This window comes from Pelodiscus sinensis, chromosome 27, assembly GCF_052426305.1.
Source record: "Pelodiscus sinensis isolate ZL-2025 chromosome 27, ASM5242630v1, whole genome shotgun sequence".
Lineage (NCBI taxonomy): Eukaryota > Metazoa > Chordata > Testudines > Trionychidae > Pelodiscus > Pelodiscus sinensis.
In genome coordinates, this window is record NC_143078.1 from 5,792,132 (window position 1) to 5,807,429 (window position 15,298).

At 45.6% G+C, this 15,298-nt stretch overlaps 1 protein-coding gene across 7 annotated transcripts in view; it reads right to left on the bottom strand.

Annotated features, from left to right (window-relative positions):
* Positions 1-15,298, bottom strand: part of LOC149521389 (membrane cofactor protein-like) — a 33,203-nt gene that overhangs the window by 17,664 nt on the left and 241 nt on the right. For 6 of the 7 annotated variants that reach the window (XM_089773662.1, XM_089773660.1, XM_089773659.1 and 3 more), the window contains exons 2-5: positions 13,644-13,829; positions 7,313-7,406; positions 4,625-4,713; positions 1,721-1,912 (exon numbers count right to left, since the gene is read on the bottom strand). In XM_089773662.1, coding sequence (XP_089629788.1) covers positions 1,721-1,912; positions 4,625-4,713; positions 7,313-7,406; positions 13,644-13,829 — 561 coding nt within the window. Of the gene's footprint in view, positions 1-1,720; positions 1,913-4,624; positions 4,714-7,312; positions 7,407-13,643; positions 13,830-14,684; positions 14,883-15,298 lie in introns of those variants that run through there. The other variant, XM_089773658.1, reaches the window with a different exon arrangement.

The following is a 15,298-nucleotide window of genomic DNA, read 5'->3' on the forward strand; positions in this document are numbered from 1 at the left end:
CAGTGTCAGGGAGGGTGTATAGGTCCAAGAGAGGATTCTAGCCTGAGGGAAGGCTTTTAGGACCCCGCACACTGCAGAAGGTTTGGGTGGTGACCTGGAGCAGGGGAATGGGATGCAGGTTCTGGGAGGGAGGGTAAGAAGGGTACAGGGGGGTTTAGATGGTCACCTAGGGGAGGGAGAGGGGGTGCAGGAGGGGCAGGCTCTGGCTGGGAGGCGCTTACCTAAGTGTCTCCTGGCCAGCAGTTCCCCCTTGGCAGGCTTGTCTCCCTGCCTTCCGTAGCCCCAGACTGCTTCAAACTACAGGCTGTTCCCTCTCCAGGAGCTGAGAGCCACATGGAGGGAAGAGGCTTGCATTACCCACACCCCCCAGGCCAATCTCGCAGCTCCTATTAGCTAGTTGTTTCCAGCCAACAAGAGCTGAGGATTGGGCTTGGGGTGGGAAGATCACTCAAGGCCTTCCACCTGCCTGCAGAGCAGAGAGCAGCATGGCCTGCACTTAAAAAAAATGCGGCAGCTGCATGCCTGACCATGGTCTGTGGGCTGGATTCAGCCACCTGACCTGTATTTTGCCCAGCCCTGCTGTAAGATTGACTTGCAATAAAACTCTGGAACTGAACTTCCCTGCTTTTTTGGAAGGGTGGGAGGGGTCAAAGGGGCATATCAAGCAGTGAGGTAAACAACGTGCTTCATGTCTCTGCAAAACCCTCATAATCCCAGAGGTTCGACTGGGCAACCCACTGGTAGCTGCTTGAACACCAAGTACGTAAAAGTATTATTAGCTAAATGCAATAGTGCTCATCAACACTCCACTGCAATCACCAAAATGAGGATTGTAATATTACCTTCATTTCCTCCTCCCAAGAACTTTATGGCTGTGATATGAACTATCAAAAAGCATAAACCTTCTCTGCCAAGAAGCCCTCCCAAAAAGTCTAAAAAATGGTTGTCAAAGAATCCTGTTTGTTAGGCTCTCTCCCCCCATTTTAGCACTGAATAGAGTACAGACATAAAACTATAACCTTTCTTTTAGTGTGTCTTCACCTTAAAAAAAAGTCAACTGTTTGAGACAGGAGACTTAACGGCAGTCTTGAAACATTGAAGGGAGACAAAACTACACGATATTAGAGGCAAAAATATTTCCAGGAATCATTTATCAAAAAAATAAGTTAGATATTCTTTACAGCAGGGCTACTCGACTTTGGAAACCCAGGGGGCCACAATGCTACTCAACACATGCCGAGGGCTGCAACTTAAGTGTGGTTGCATATACATGCAAATAGCTTTTCACACAATGCCCCGTAGCTCCTGGGAGCTAGAAATGCCAACATCCTGTACCTGTCTGTTCCAGCCAACCCGTCCACTTCCATCTTTCAGTGTTCATCCCACTAGGGACATGCCTTGCCTTTGTGAAGAGTGTTTTCAGTGGAGGCTGTGTTCAAAGGATCCCACCCGCCGGCTGCGTGGTGAGCTCCGCGTGGACCAAACCATATTGTGGGCTGCAAACAAATGGGCCGCATGTGGCCCATGGGCCACGTGTTGAATAGCCCTACTTTAGAGATTATGTTACAAATTGCAGCCAGTTTTCGTGAATGGTATGGGGGGGAGGGGGTCTAAGCACTAACTGAATTTCCTCTGGTTTGAGATTATTTGGATTGCAAAATTTAAGTTTACTGGGAGGAGATGGTAAAATAAGGAGAGGATAAAAACAGATACCACTAACCTTTGCATTCAGGGGCCAGCCTACTCCACTCTCCATTGACTTGATCGTTCGTTGTACAATGAATGGAACGCTCTCCAATGAGAGAGAAGTCCTTGTTACAGCTGTAAGTTACTGCTGAGCCATAAGCATACTCTTCATTCAGAGGAGCATATGAACCATTGGCAATATCAGGAGGTGGGACGCAAGGTATTGCTGAAGCAAAGAATGTCAACATGGAAATTCAAGTTTATATTGCAGATGAAATGAAGAGATTTCACATTAAGAAATTTGCCTCGTAGCCTCCCAAAGCTATTTAACCATTTGAAAGTTTATTTAGAATTGCATTAACATTTCAGATTCTGGTGGTTTTCTGCTTTTAGGCTTGCTCCAACCCAGTATGTCCCTTGCTCAAGGAGGATGCTTCATAAAAACACCAGTTCTGGGCATGGTGTGGGAAGGGATGATCTTAACAGAGTGTGACTCTTTCCAGAGTTAGCTGCAGGGAGCCAGAACTTCTTGCTTGACACCTCTAGAGGAATAATTGTTCCAGAAGCAAAAAACTAAAGCTAGGACAGGTCTTGTAGCAGCAGCTTCTAGAGCGGACATTGGTAGCATAAGGCACAGACTATGTCCAGAATGCATTAAAAAGATCAAGTTAAGGTAGAGGGAAATTGTGATTCACTCCAAGACAGTCTTAGATTAAGTGAATAGGCTGGTTTGGGAAAGGTCAAGACTTCGAGTCATTAGCTTGCTTTTTAACTCAAGAACTGGGATTATGTAGATATAACTGAAAACATGCCAAGAGGCTTGTTGGAGTATATACATTAAACAGTGCCAGATGAACAATTTAATGAGGATTTTTTAAAAAGGTTGATTTTGTAGAAGTCATCCAAACACCATGGCAGACTACAGTATGATTAAATTCCTTTCCCCAACCAAACACAAATTTTACTGTCATTTGAATTAAACACACAAGAATGCCAATATTGGGTCAGACCAAAAGTCCATCTAGCTCAGGAACCTATCTTCTGAGAGTGGCAAATGCCAGGTACCCCAGAGGGAATGAACAGAACACGTGAAAAATCTCATGAACCCTCCCCTTTCATGCATTCCCAGCTTCTGACAAACAGCCTAGGGACACTATTCCTACCCATTCTGGCTAATAAATATTGATGGATCTATCCTCCATGCATTTATCTAGTTCTTTTTTTGAACACTGTTAAAGTCTTGGTCTTCACAACTTCTTCTGGGGCAAGGAGTTCTATGGGTTGACTGTGCAGCACATGAAGAAAAGCTTCCTTTTGTATGTTTTAAACCTGCTATGTATTTCATTTAGTGACCCCCCCTAGTTCTGCATTACAGCAACAAGCAAATAACTTCTTTATTGACTCTCTCCACAACAGTCAGGATTGTATAGACTATCATATTCCCCCTTAGTTTCCTCAAAGACCAAAAGTCCCTGTCTTTTAAAGTCTCTCCTCATGACAGCCCTTCCAAACCCTTACTCATTTTTGTTGCCCTTTACTGAATTTTTTCCAATGCCAACATGCTTTTTCAGATGAGGAAACCACATCTGTTTTCAGTCTTCAAGATGTGGGTGTACCAGGGATTTTATAAAGGCAATAAGATACTCTATCACTTTACAAATTATTCCTAATATTGTTTGCTGCTGCATGTTGCGTGGATGACTATCCATAATGATCCAAGATCTCTCTCAAACGGCAATACAGATAATCCCCGCTATAAGTTGCTCTGGTAGACATCTGTCCTGCACTGAAGTCATTGATGTTTGTAGGAACTGATGCATTACAAGTCCTCCTGTTCCCCATTCTTAAGTTGCAAAAAAAAGATTGCGCAAATGGAAGTCAGCCATGAGAAGAGGAAAAAAAACTCTGCTTTAAGTTGTTTTGTTACAAGTCCAAGTTTTTTGTAACGTACATTGGATTTAGTGAGGACAGCCTGTAGCTAATTTAGACCCTATCATTTTGGATGTATAGCTGGGATTATGTTTTCAGTATGCATTACTTTGCACTTAAGCATTAAAGTTCATCTGCCATTTTGTTGCCCAGTCACCTAGTTTTGTTAGATCCTTTTGAAGCTCTTCGCAGTAGATTTTGGACATCACTATCTTGATCAGTTTGGTATCATCGGCAGCTTTTGCCACCTCACTGTTTACTCCCGTCTCCAAATCATTTATGAATATGTTTAACAGGATTGTCCCAGTATGTACCCATGTGGGAAGCCACTATTTACCTCCCTCCATTCTGAAAATGAACCATTTATTCCTATCTTATCTAGTTATCAATCCATGAGATGACCCTTCCTCTTATCACACGACAGGTTGCTTTACTTATAAGACTTTGGTAAAAGACTGTTACAGGCTGTCTGGAAATCCACATAAATTAGAATTCTTTGAGGGAGTCAACAAGCATGTGGACAAGAGAGATTCAGTGAATATAGTGTATAAGTGAAGCAGGATTTCCTTTTACAAAAGCCATGTTAATGCCCCTTCCCATCAACAAATTATGTTCATCTATGTGTCTGACAATTCTGATGTTTACTATATTTTCAACTAATTTGCCTAATACTGATGTCAGATTTACTGGCCTGTAGTTGCCAGGATCATCTCTATACCCCTTTTTAAAAGCTGACATCATAAAGGCTGACATCACTTTAGGTATCCTGTCATTTGGTACAGAAGATGATTTAAAGGATAGGCTACAAACTGCAATTAGTTTTTCTACAGTTTCACATTTGAGTTTTCAGAACTCTTGGTTGAATGCCATCTGGTCCCAGTGACTTGTTACTGTTTAGTTTACCAATTTGTTCCAAAGCCTCCTCTAAGAACAGATTGACTCTTGTCTCACCAGCTATGCTGCTATTTCCTGATGTGAACTATTCTTGAAACCATTAGGGTTAGTTTACCTTCGCAAATTGGAGGCCTCTTGTCCCAATCAACTGTACCGGCCTGCAGAAGCACACACTTGACAGAATTTGGTCCAATTAATCTATGGCTAAAGAAAAAGGGTTCAAGTTTGTTACTCAAGCAAGCAAAGAACTACAGGAACTCTAGTCCGGCAACATCCATGGTCCAGCATGTCATCAGTTAGCCAGAAGTCCACTTATAGGTAACACCAAGTTTTTTGCTGTCCCATAAAGAGTGTTTACAGCACCCATTCTGGTTTTCAGTGTTCTGTGCTGTTATTTAGCTCTAAAAGTCTAAGAGCCCAGAAAGCAATGGAAGTGTTGGTAATGCTGCTAGACAATATTGAACTCTTGTGGTTTGGCAAATTCTCTGGTTTGGCACCAGTCAGGTCCTAAGGGACCAGAGAGGTCCATCCTGTAGTTAACAGGCTAGAAAGAGAGGTTTTCTTTTAGCCAATAGGTGGAGACAAGCCATTGAAAAAGGTCTGAGTTTAGCTGTGTTAGTCATCTATATATTTAACTGCAAAAACAATGAGGAGTTGTGTCTCCCCTGAAGGTAGGCAACAGCGAGGCAAGAGATTGACTGGGCAAGCTGCCGATGGTTTGTAAAAAAGGCAACCTGTGGACAACAGTAATGGGAAACAAGACAGATACCCTGAGCTGTCTCCCATTTCCCACCTCCCTATCCCATATTCAAAATTCAAGAAGCTTCACTATCTACCATCTAACCACTGCTCTTGAAACAGAGCCTCCAAATCCTTCAACAAGAGCTCAGACATATCTGTGGATCAACACTAGTTCACCTACAAGGTGGGATGATGGCCAACCTATGGAATAAGGGATTTAACTCCCACCTTTGTGAAGATGAAGACCCAGTCTTGCTCCAGAGTTACCTCACCACCCCAAGTTTAACTGGGACTTGGCCTTGACATCTGCCTCCACCCTAAACGCCCCTTGGGAGTCCAATTTGTGTTGTTTGGACAAGACACCTCAAGTTGGGATACAGAAAAACAAAGCTCTACATCATAATTACATTCACATAATCTGTGCCCGTGCAACCCAATCCATTCAGTTAGTTTAAAGAGCTCATTGCCCTCCATGCTAAGAACAATGCTGCCACAAAAACAAAGGATAAAAACCAGCCAGAACAGCTTGATGCTGTAAATAAGGATTCTAATTACGAGAGGGGAGAAGTTTAGGGTCACCCAACAGCAGTTGTGAGGGCAACGAGTTCAGTACAAGACAAAGTGCAAGCAAGCTGGAGAAGTTTGAGAACAATTGATGCCATGATTGCCTATTATCCCAGGGTTACTGAGCCCTACCATGTGTTTATGATGTTCATAAAGGCTCATAGTTCAGGCTCTCCGCCAGTCACCTGCAACAGACAGGAAGGGATTCCTCACTATTACCCAATGTATTCTGGGTTTCTTCCTTTATACCACATGGGATGGCCATGGCTGAAGAAAGGCTATGGAATGGGGTGAGCCAGGACTCTATGATGATACCAAGCACTCTCACTTCAGTGCCTGGCCTGTGGATTTCTCCCTCAGGGTCTAATGTGGGATTGGTGAGAAATCCCTCCCTTCAGTGAGATTGTCAGTGATGTGGGGAGGGGGGTGGAGGGGAAGATTTGCCTTTTGCTGTAGCACAAGACTACAGTCACTTGCCAGGATTCTATCAATACCTCACTTGAACATTTCCCTGCCATAATAGGGACCTGAGAAATTTGTGTACCTCAGCCCCTCCTATTCTCAGCCCATGCCATCTTTATGGTCTGATCTCCTGAGGTCTGTAATATTTTGGACTGATTTTGATGGGGAGTTTAGCATGCGACTCCCACAGCAGTGTTGGAGGCCTGTGATAAACAAGAGGATAGACATCTAATACCCCATGTAAAATGTTAACCAGTTCATCTCACCGGCTGCGGAGCACTGGAGCATCCCTCCACCCACAGTGGGTCCAGCTTGGCTGCAGCATCCTGTGCACAGGAGACTGATCCAGCTAGGTGAGGCACCAATTAATCTGGTAAGTATGGCAGTAAGGCAATGCTTAGTGGGAAACTGTTTAAACCTTGACATCTTGTAGAGATGTTAGACTGGATAACTTGGTGGTCCCTTTTGACCTTAAACTCTATGAGGCCTCAAAATCCAATGAACACCTGCTCAGTGCAATGAAGACAAGCTTTGATTCCCCAAGGCTTGTCAACAGAACCCTGACTGAAAAACAAGCACTGCATTCAATGCTATCCCAGGTAATACTAGATAGCTGTAAGACAGACACAAATAAAAGGAAGAGGTCTGCTTCTATCTAGTGCAGCAATTTACGGGCAATGTTCTGCAACTAGCTCCCAGAATCCAGATAGAAACCACTATAACAAGAGATGGTATGAGTCAGTGAGTCCACAATATCCTCGATGTGGGACTCTCACGACCCAACATCTGCTAGAGCATCTCCAGAGGACTCTAGGCTGATATTTCAAAGGAGCTTGAGCAAGTTAGTTTCCTATCTCCCACTCAATGATAGAGGGCTGTCTGGCGCTCTCATTAGCTACGATTTTTTTTCAAGAGTAGTACAGACTTGTAGCATAGCACTTACTTACATTCTTGAAATTAATACAGGCTCCCATCTCATTTTGTCACTTCACCAGCAGTTTTGCACCAGTCTAGGTCAAAAGAAGAAATCACTCACCCTGGATCACAAGAGAAGTTTGCGGTTGCACCAAACTGGATATCAGTGACATCAACTCTGCCATTTTCTATTTCTAGTGCTACACATCGTTTTCCTAGAAGAGAAAAGACTAATAAGAGTTACCTCATTATCCTAATGGGAAAAAGAGAAAAGAGGATGTGTGAACTTGCACTCCCGTCACAGCAAAAACCATGGAAAAAAATCAAAGCTAGTTGTCTTTGAGTTCAGTATCTGTCCCATATATCAGGTCAGCTCCAAAGGCTACAGAGGAAAGTTTAAACACACATTATGGATATTTTTGTAATATGCCCCACAGAAGTGAGGTGAAATGGAAAAGGGATGATGCTTCCTAATACCACACGGACAGTGGTTGCCTTATATCCTCAAGTGAGAATTAAAATCCCCTTACAGATTTATTATAAGCACAAATATTCATACTGTACATATTAAGGCCCAGATTCCAAAAACTCATATGCATAAATTAGATATTACATCCCTAATTGTTAACTGATTAACCAATAAAAGGGATAGCAGATGGGTTGGAGTGGCTCCCAGCCATGGGTGGGGACTGCTTTGGGTGGACTCTGTGCCCCTGCCCACACCAGAGCAGAACCAGGACTGCTGAAGAGAGGGACTTCTCCAGCTGGGCTGCAACAGCCCCTGCCTGCAGCAGGCCCCACAGAGCTGGAGCAGCACTCTGTCCACGGTGGGCAACGAGCTGCTTCAGCCCCACCCGTTAACCAGTTATCCATTCACATCCCTAATAGCTATATTCATGTGAGGAGACCCATTGACCTCAATGGGCAGCAACTGCAAACAAAAAGCAGTAATACATGGAAAAAATTATAGATGGCATAAGTTAGAAATTATGAAAAGTAAAAGTTGATATGGAGCTAAAGATATCAGCGCAAAAGTCACAACTGGCGTGCTTACAGACAATAGAGAGGAGGTTTTAAAGTTCATTAGGAGCAAAAGAAATGGTAGTGGCTTACAATGCATCCACCTCTACACTCTAGAGCTATGGGGTCCAGCCAGTTATGAAGCAGTAGCTACTGGTATAGCCAACTAGCTACACAACCAGCCAAATACTTCACACCAACTAGTCACACTCAGCTGGCTAAATAGCCACATGTGGCTAGTATGTTTGATACCATGGCTCTAGAAAGTGAGCCCAGCCAATTTCTCAGCTCCTATTAACTGGATACAATCAACCAATAGGAGCTGAGAGACTGGCCTGGGGGATGGGGGCAGCACAAGCCTCTTTTCCTTCCAGGAGCTGAGAGCCACTAAAGGAAGCAACCTTCAGTTTAACATCATCTGGGTCTGCAGCATGCAGACCGGCCAGCCTGCCTTGGGGGTGTTGCAGTCTTAAGTAAGTGCTTCCTAGTCAGAGCTTGCCTCTGGCACCAATAGCCCCCCTCCTGCATCCCAACTCCTTCCCCCAGGCCACCATCCAAACCCTCTGGACCTCTTGCCCCAAGCCACAACTCCCTCCCAGACTCTGCATCCCTTCCCCCAAGCAAAAAAAAAAAAAAAAAAAAAAAAAAAAAAAAATTTGTGTACCCATTCTCCTTCCATGACCCTATACCCCAATCCCCTGACCCAGGTCACAGTCCCGTTCCCCACCCAAACTCCCTCTCAGATCTCAGTCTCCTGCACCCAACCTCTACCCTAGACCTCACACTTCCTCCACAGAAAAGTGTGCCCCTTAAGCACTCCAAAATCTTGGCGTGGCATCCAACCAAGAATTGCCCACCCCTAAAGTAGAGTCCATATTAAGAATTTGTATTATTGAAGAGAATGCTGAGCAATACAGGACATTTCTCGGAGCCAAAAACCCTTAAGACTAGGACTATGTCCACAATGCCACAGTATAATTAAGGCTGGTGAGATCAATGCATGACTGGCTGCTGCCAACACTTAGACTTAATTGGGAATGGCTTGCATGCTGGAGGCTGTTTGGGGGCAATCCAAAAGGGAGGCTACCACAGCAAAACACTGTAAAGAGTACCTCATTAGAGGGCAGGGGTGATAGATTTTGATTAGTCCAGATAGACTGAAAATATCACACTATGTAATGGTAAAAACCTGTTAATAAATGGAGCAGGTAAAATATTTAGTTATGATGCAGGAATGGCAGAAGTGTTCAGCTACCGTAATTTAGCAAATATACCCTGCACCCAAATATACCCTGCAGGTTTTTTTTCCTATTTCAGAAAAAAAAACACCTTGCATACCCCATGCACGAGTATAACCTGTGGGGTATACAAGACTGTGCAGGGGGTATATTTATGGTGCAGGGGGTTAGGCTTCCAGGCCACGACTCAACACGGGGAAACTTATAAGCAGCCGGGAATGCTCTGGAGCTGGGGCAAAGGCATCCCCAGCAGAGGTGCAAGGCTCCTAACCTGGGCTGACAAAGGCAAGGAGCCCAGAGCAGGCGGGTCTGCCGCCCTGAACTATGCCACGTCCCAGAAGCAACAAGCGAGTGCACAGCAGGTACAGCATGTGGCATCTGCAGGCAAGGGAGGGCACCTGTCTGGAACGCACAGGAGCAACAAGCACCATGTCCCAGCCCTGCTTCTGAGAGCCGTGGCCGCCTGCGGACTCCCGCTGCTGCCGCACCCTGTGCCTGCAACTTGCTCCAGGCTCCTTCCCTTTGTCAGCTCAGACTGGTAGCCTCCCACCTTGTGCCTCTGCTGGGGATGCCTCTGTCCCTGCCCCAGAGCGTTCCTGGCTGCTCTGCCCCTTGTAAGTTTCCCCACGTGGTTCGGTCTTGGGCTGGGAGCCTAACCCCAGCCCAGCAAAGTTAGTGAAAGGGGCGGGGGCAGGGTGGGAATCCTCTGCTATTTCAGTAAAAAACAACCACAACACCCCCCACAAACCAAAACCCACTATATAACCTGCACACAACTATAGCCCATGCACGGGGTTTATAAAAACAAATATAACCCGTGGTTATATTTGCTAAATGATGGTACTATTTCTGTTTTGTATTTGGAAAGCAGCATGAAATCTCACCTCATCATGTGAGCAGGATGAAGTACTTTAATGTCTATTAGTAATTAAGGAGCACTAGGAATGCACATTGTTAAATCAAAAGCTTGGGGATAATTTGCACTCAACCTAAATGGTTGGCCAAATAATTAGTAAAGTACCATTCAAAAGAATGGAAAAGCACTGGTGTCATGCCAGTATTCAAAAAAGGGGCAAACACAGTGACCTAGGTAACTATCTGCTAATTAACATGATCTCACTCCCAGGCACACTCATTTCAAGAAGTCGCAAAAAGGAATTTTGGGGTCATAGTGGACTGCAAGCTAAATATGAGTCAGCATGACAGTGTTGTGGAAGCATCATATTATATTAAAACTGAACTTCACTCTGGGATGAGTGCAAAACATGAGCAGTAATTGTTCCACTCAATATTGTGCTGATTAGGCCTTGACTGGAGTGTTTTATCCAGTTCTGGGTGCCTCGTTTCAAGAAAGCTGTGGACAAACTGGAGAAGGTCCAGAGAAAAGCAACAAAAATTATTAAAGCTTTAGAAAACAACCTACGGAGAGAAGAATGAAATAATTGAGTTTGTTTAATCTAAGAGACAAGAGCACACAACAGTTCAAGTACTAAAAAGGTCATTACAGTAAACTCCCAATAATCTGGCACCTTTAGGACCCAAGGGGTGCCGGATTATTAGATATGCCGGACTATCAGAAGGGGGGCTATGAGAGGTATAGGGTGGTGTGGGGGATGCCACCTCAGACCCCTCATAGACCCCCTTCTGATAGTCCAGCTCTGTCCCAGGTGTCCCCAATTCAGCCGCTGCTGGTCAGTTTCAGCAGCAGCTTAATTGGGGACACCTGTGGCAGAGCAGCTGGGGAGCTGCCTGGTTGGTCTGGTAGCACTGCCCCTTGGTGTACCTTGTGATATAAAGTCAAGGTATATCACATCCACTGACTCCCCCATATCCACAGAGCCAATTACCTCATCATAGAAGCTAATCAGATTGGTCAGGCATGACTTGCCCTTCATGAATCCACAGTGACTATTCCTGATCACTTTCCCCTCTTCCAAGTGCTTCAAAATGGATTCCTTGAGGATCCCCTCCATGATTTTTCCAGGGACTGAGGAAAGGCTGAGTGGTTTGTAGTTCCCTGTCCTTCCCTTTTTTAGAAGATGGGCACTACATTTGCCTTTTTCCAATCGTTCGGGATCTCTCCTGATCTCCACAAGTTTTCAAAGGTAATGGTCAAAGGTTCCGCAATGACACTTGCCAACTCCCTCAGAACCCTCGGATGCATTCAATCTGTACCCATGGATTTGTGTATATTTAGCTTCTCAATAGTTCCTAACCTGTTCTTTCCCCACCAAGGGCTGTCCACCTCCTTCTCATGCTGTGTTGCCTAGTGCATTCGTCTGGGAGCCGACCCTGTCTGTGAAGGCTGGCAAAGAAAGCATCGAGTACTTCAGCTTTTCTACATCTGTCACTAGGTTACCTCCATCATCCAGTAAGGGCCCCACACACTCTCCCATCACCCTCCTATTGTTAACATGCCTCTTGTTACTCTTCACATCTCTGCTAGCTGCAGTTCCGGTTGCGCTTTTGCCTTCCTGATAACTCTCCTGCATTCTAGAGCAATATATTTATACTCCTCCCTAGTCATCTGGCCAAGTTTCCACTTCTTGTAAACTTCTATTTTGTGTTTAATCTCAAAGATTTCCCCGTTAGGCCAATCTGGTCGCCTACCATATTACTTTTCTTACTGCGCATCTGGATGGTTTCTTTCTGTGCCTTCAATAAGGCTTCTTTAAAATACTGCCAGCTCTCCTGGACTCCTTTCCCCTTCATGTAAGCATCCCAGAGAATTCTGCCCATTAGTTTTCTGAGGAAGTCAAAATGTGCTTTTCTGAAGTCCAAAGTGTATATTTTGCTACTATCCTTCTTCCAGGCAGGCTGCTTGAGTGCCTCACTGTACCTCCAGGTTACTACAAGTCCTGTAATTGAAGCGGCAGCCAAAGAACCACATGTGGCTCCAGAGTTGCAATTGCCAGGGGTCGTGACAAGCCGGACAGAAATGCTAGATAGGCCAGATCTGTCCCATGTGCTGTGTTTTGCCCATCCTTATTCCACAAGATGTGCTTTAGTTAAACACAAGGTTTTGGGCTCAGTAAGAGGATAATTTGATGAAATGTAAATAGCCTGTGATTAAATGACCCTTCCATCATTAAACTCTACGCAGTAAAGAACTATTCACATGAGCAATATTAAACACACGTTTCTGCTGGACCAGTGTCTTAGCCTTCTAACTCTCTCATCCTTCTTTGAATCAAACCATGTTCTTTGCCTCCATTCTGTGGCAGCACGGGAGCCAGCATTACCCTCCCCCTATCCAATAAATTCCCTTGTTCGGGATCAGTTAAGGCCCAATTATAGAGGTTCAGCTGTACAGGGAGATTTCAGTAAATCCAGTAATATGCCTGAACCGCTATTGCTTACTACTTAAACATTAGCAACCAAGCTAACAGGCCCAGATTAGACCTAGACTGCAACTTCTGCATGACCACAGTCAGCGAGGGAAGGGGGAGTTTGGGTGCCACAGTAAGGGCAGCTTGACCCTGCATCCTTCCTGAGGCCCAAATCTCTAATGAAATCACTGAGCCATACAGTTAGAACAGGAAGTTTGTCTAAATGCCCTGAGACGTATCTGTCAGGGTCCCCCCCTCCCGAGCATGAAAAACCCATGTGGTGAAAGTGATCAGAAAAAGCCCTCTTGCCTTACCTTCAAAAACTTGTTAGGCAAGTACTTTTAAAATGACATATTATTGTAATACTATGGATCAATAGGGAAGGAAAGTTTGAGTTAGGGGGACTATTTTGGGAACACTTGGAAGGATGCCTCAAGGACTCTTCCCACCGGCAGACAGACTGGCTATTGGAAGCCTGCCCGGTGTCACTCGAGAGCCACACTCAACTTTGGTAACTATCGAGGATGGGGGGTTTTACTAACCTGTTGTGGACATGTGTAAGTGCTTGAGATTAAGTAAAGTTTAGCTTTAAGTGAAACCACTCATGTTGTCATGTTTGTACCATCCATCTGTCGGTCAGATGACCGTGTCTCCCCTGAATTATTTCCTGACACCACCTTGCAGAGAGTAAAAATTACCAACAGGTTTGGGTTGGAAGAACCCCAGGTAATACAACCTGTGCTAATATAAACAAAGAACTGTCCAAAAAGCATGTAGAAAAAGTGTTTGTGGATACCAGTGTTGGAGAGACTCCTAATTGCGTTAAGACAACTTGCCCATCAAATGAAATGGAAAAGCTACTCACCTACACAAAAGTCAGTGTCTGCTGACCATGTTGAATTTTCAAGACATGTAACCCAAGGAGACTTTCCTTCATTGAAAGTATATCCTGGGCGACACGAATATTTCAGACTTGCCCGAACAGGATAGGAATCGTTCAGTTCCTTAGGCGGCTCAGCAAAACTGAACCTTGGAGGAAGACCACAGTCACCTAGCAATAGAGACAGAAAAGGAATGGAAAAGTTGACAAAAAAGATATTCAATTGTCTTCTGTAACAAAATGCTCACTTTTCAGAAGTCACAAATTATGTTATTGGGGACTATTTAGATGTACTTGTTTTCATTAGCACTTTGAATCTAGTTTACTGAATGGGCTTGGTATAAAACTACAGTACAGTAATGCTTTCTTATCCCGGCACTTTTAGGAATGGGAATTAGTGGTTAATCAAGTGTGCCAGATATTTGAGCTTATTGCTCTTCTCCTGCCCCATTACTGGACATTACCATGGTGACCAACCCTTGCTCCCTTGGAAAAGTCTGATGGCCCTTCCTCTTCTCCCTGAGCCATGATGGCAGGCAGAGAAGTGGACCAGATGCCCAGGAGCCCTCCAGCTGAAGCAGCACTGACAGGAGGTGCTTGAGGATGGTGGTAGCTGTCAGAAGTCACACAACAGATGGAGGCATCAAACTGGCTGGACAGGCGGGAACAGGGCACATGCACCCAAAAATGTAGGGATACGGTGGCTGGGAAGCAATACCAGTTAACTCAGTTTTCTGGATATTCAAGTGCCAGATAAAGCTTTTAGTGACCATTATCCCCCCCCCACTTACCAGGTGTACAACAATCTGAGCATATGTGATCTAAGTAAGTACACTGTACAAGCCTCCTTCACCTCACAGAAACTGTGGCAAGCATACAGGGGTTACATGACAGAAGATGGCATACAGGGTACAGGATGCCAAAGAAGTAATGACAGAAGACTGCAGGAATCATCTGGTTTTAGAAACAAGTGAAAACAGCTGGTGATCAGCGATTTCTGAGACAGACAGCTTTCCTATTTCTTACATGATGTATGGACAGACAGGCGAGCAGCGCCCATCCTCATTCCAAAAGATAAGCTTTAGTTAAACACAAGGTTTGGGCTCAGTAACAATAACGTGGTGAACTGTAAATAAACAGCCTGTGATGAAGTGACCCTGCCATCCTTAAACGCTGCAAAGCCGGGAGCGAGTGGCAGGAGCGATACCTAGCACGGGTGTCCCTGCGGGAGCAGGAGGCGGCACACACAGGGGTGCGGTGCTCGCTGAGCGCGGCCACGACTCACCTGCGCACAGTCACCCTGTGACGGCGCAAGGGAGTCACCTGCGCACAGTCACGCGCCCCAGGCGGCCCCGGGGGGGGGGGGGGGGAGGGTTTATGTGCCAGGGACAGAGTCCGAAAGCGCCTGACACAGCAGAGCCCCCCCCCGCCCCCTGGGGGGGGGGAATTTAACTTCGCAAGCAGCCGCCACCAACGAGCCACCCGCGCGCCTGGCGATGGGCCCCCCCCAGGTCACCCCCCTGCACAGCCCGGCCCGCCAGGCGCTATTGCCCCCCCCCCACCCCACCCCACCCACCCACCCACCCTCCCTCCCTCAGGGGCGCTGCGGCCGTTGGCACCCACCGGAGCCGCCCCCCCCT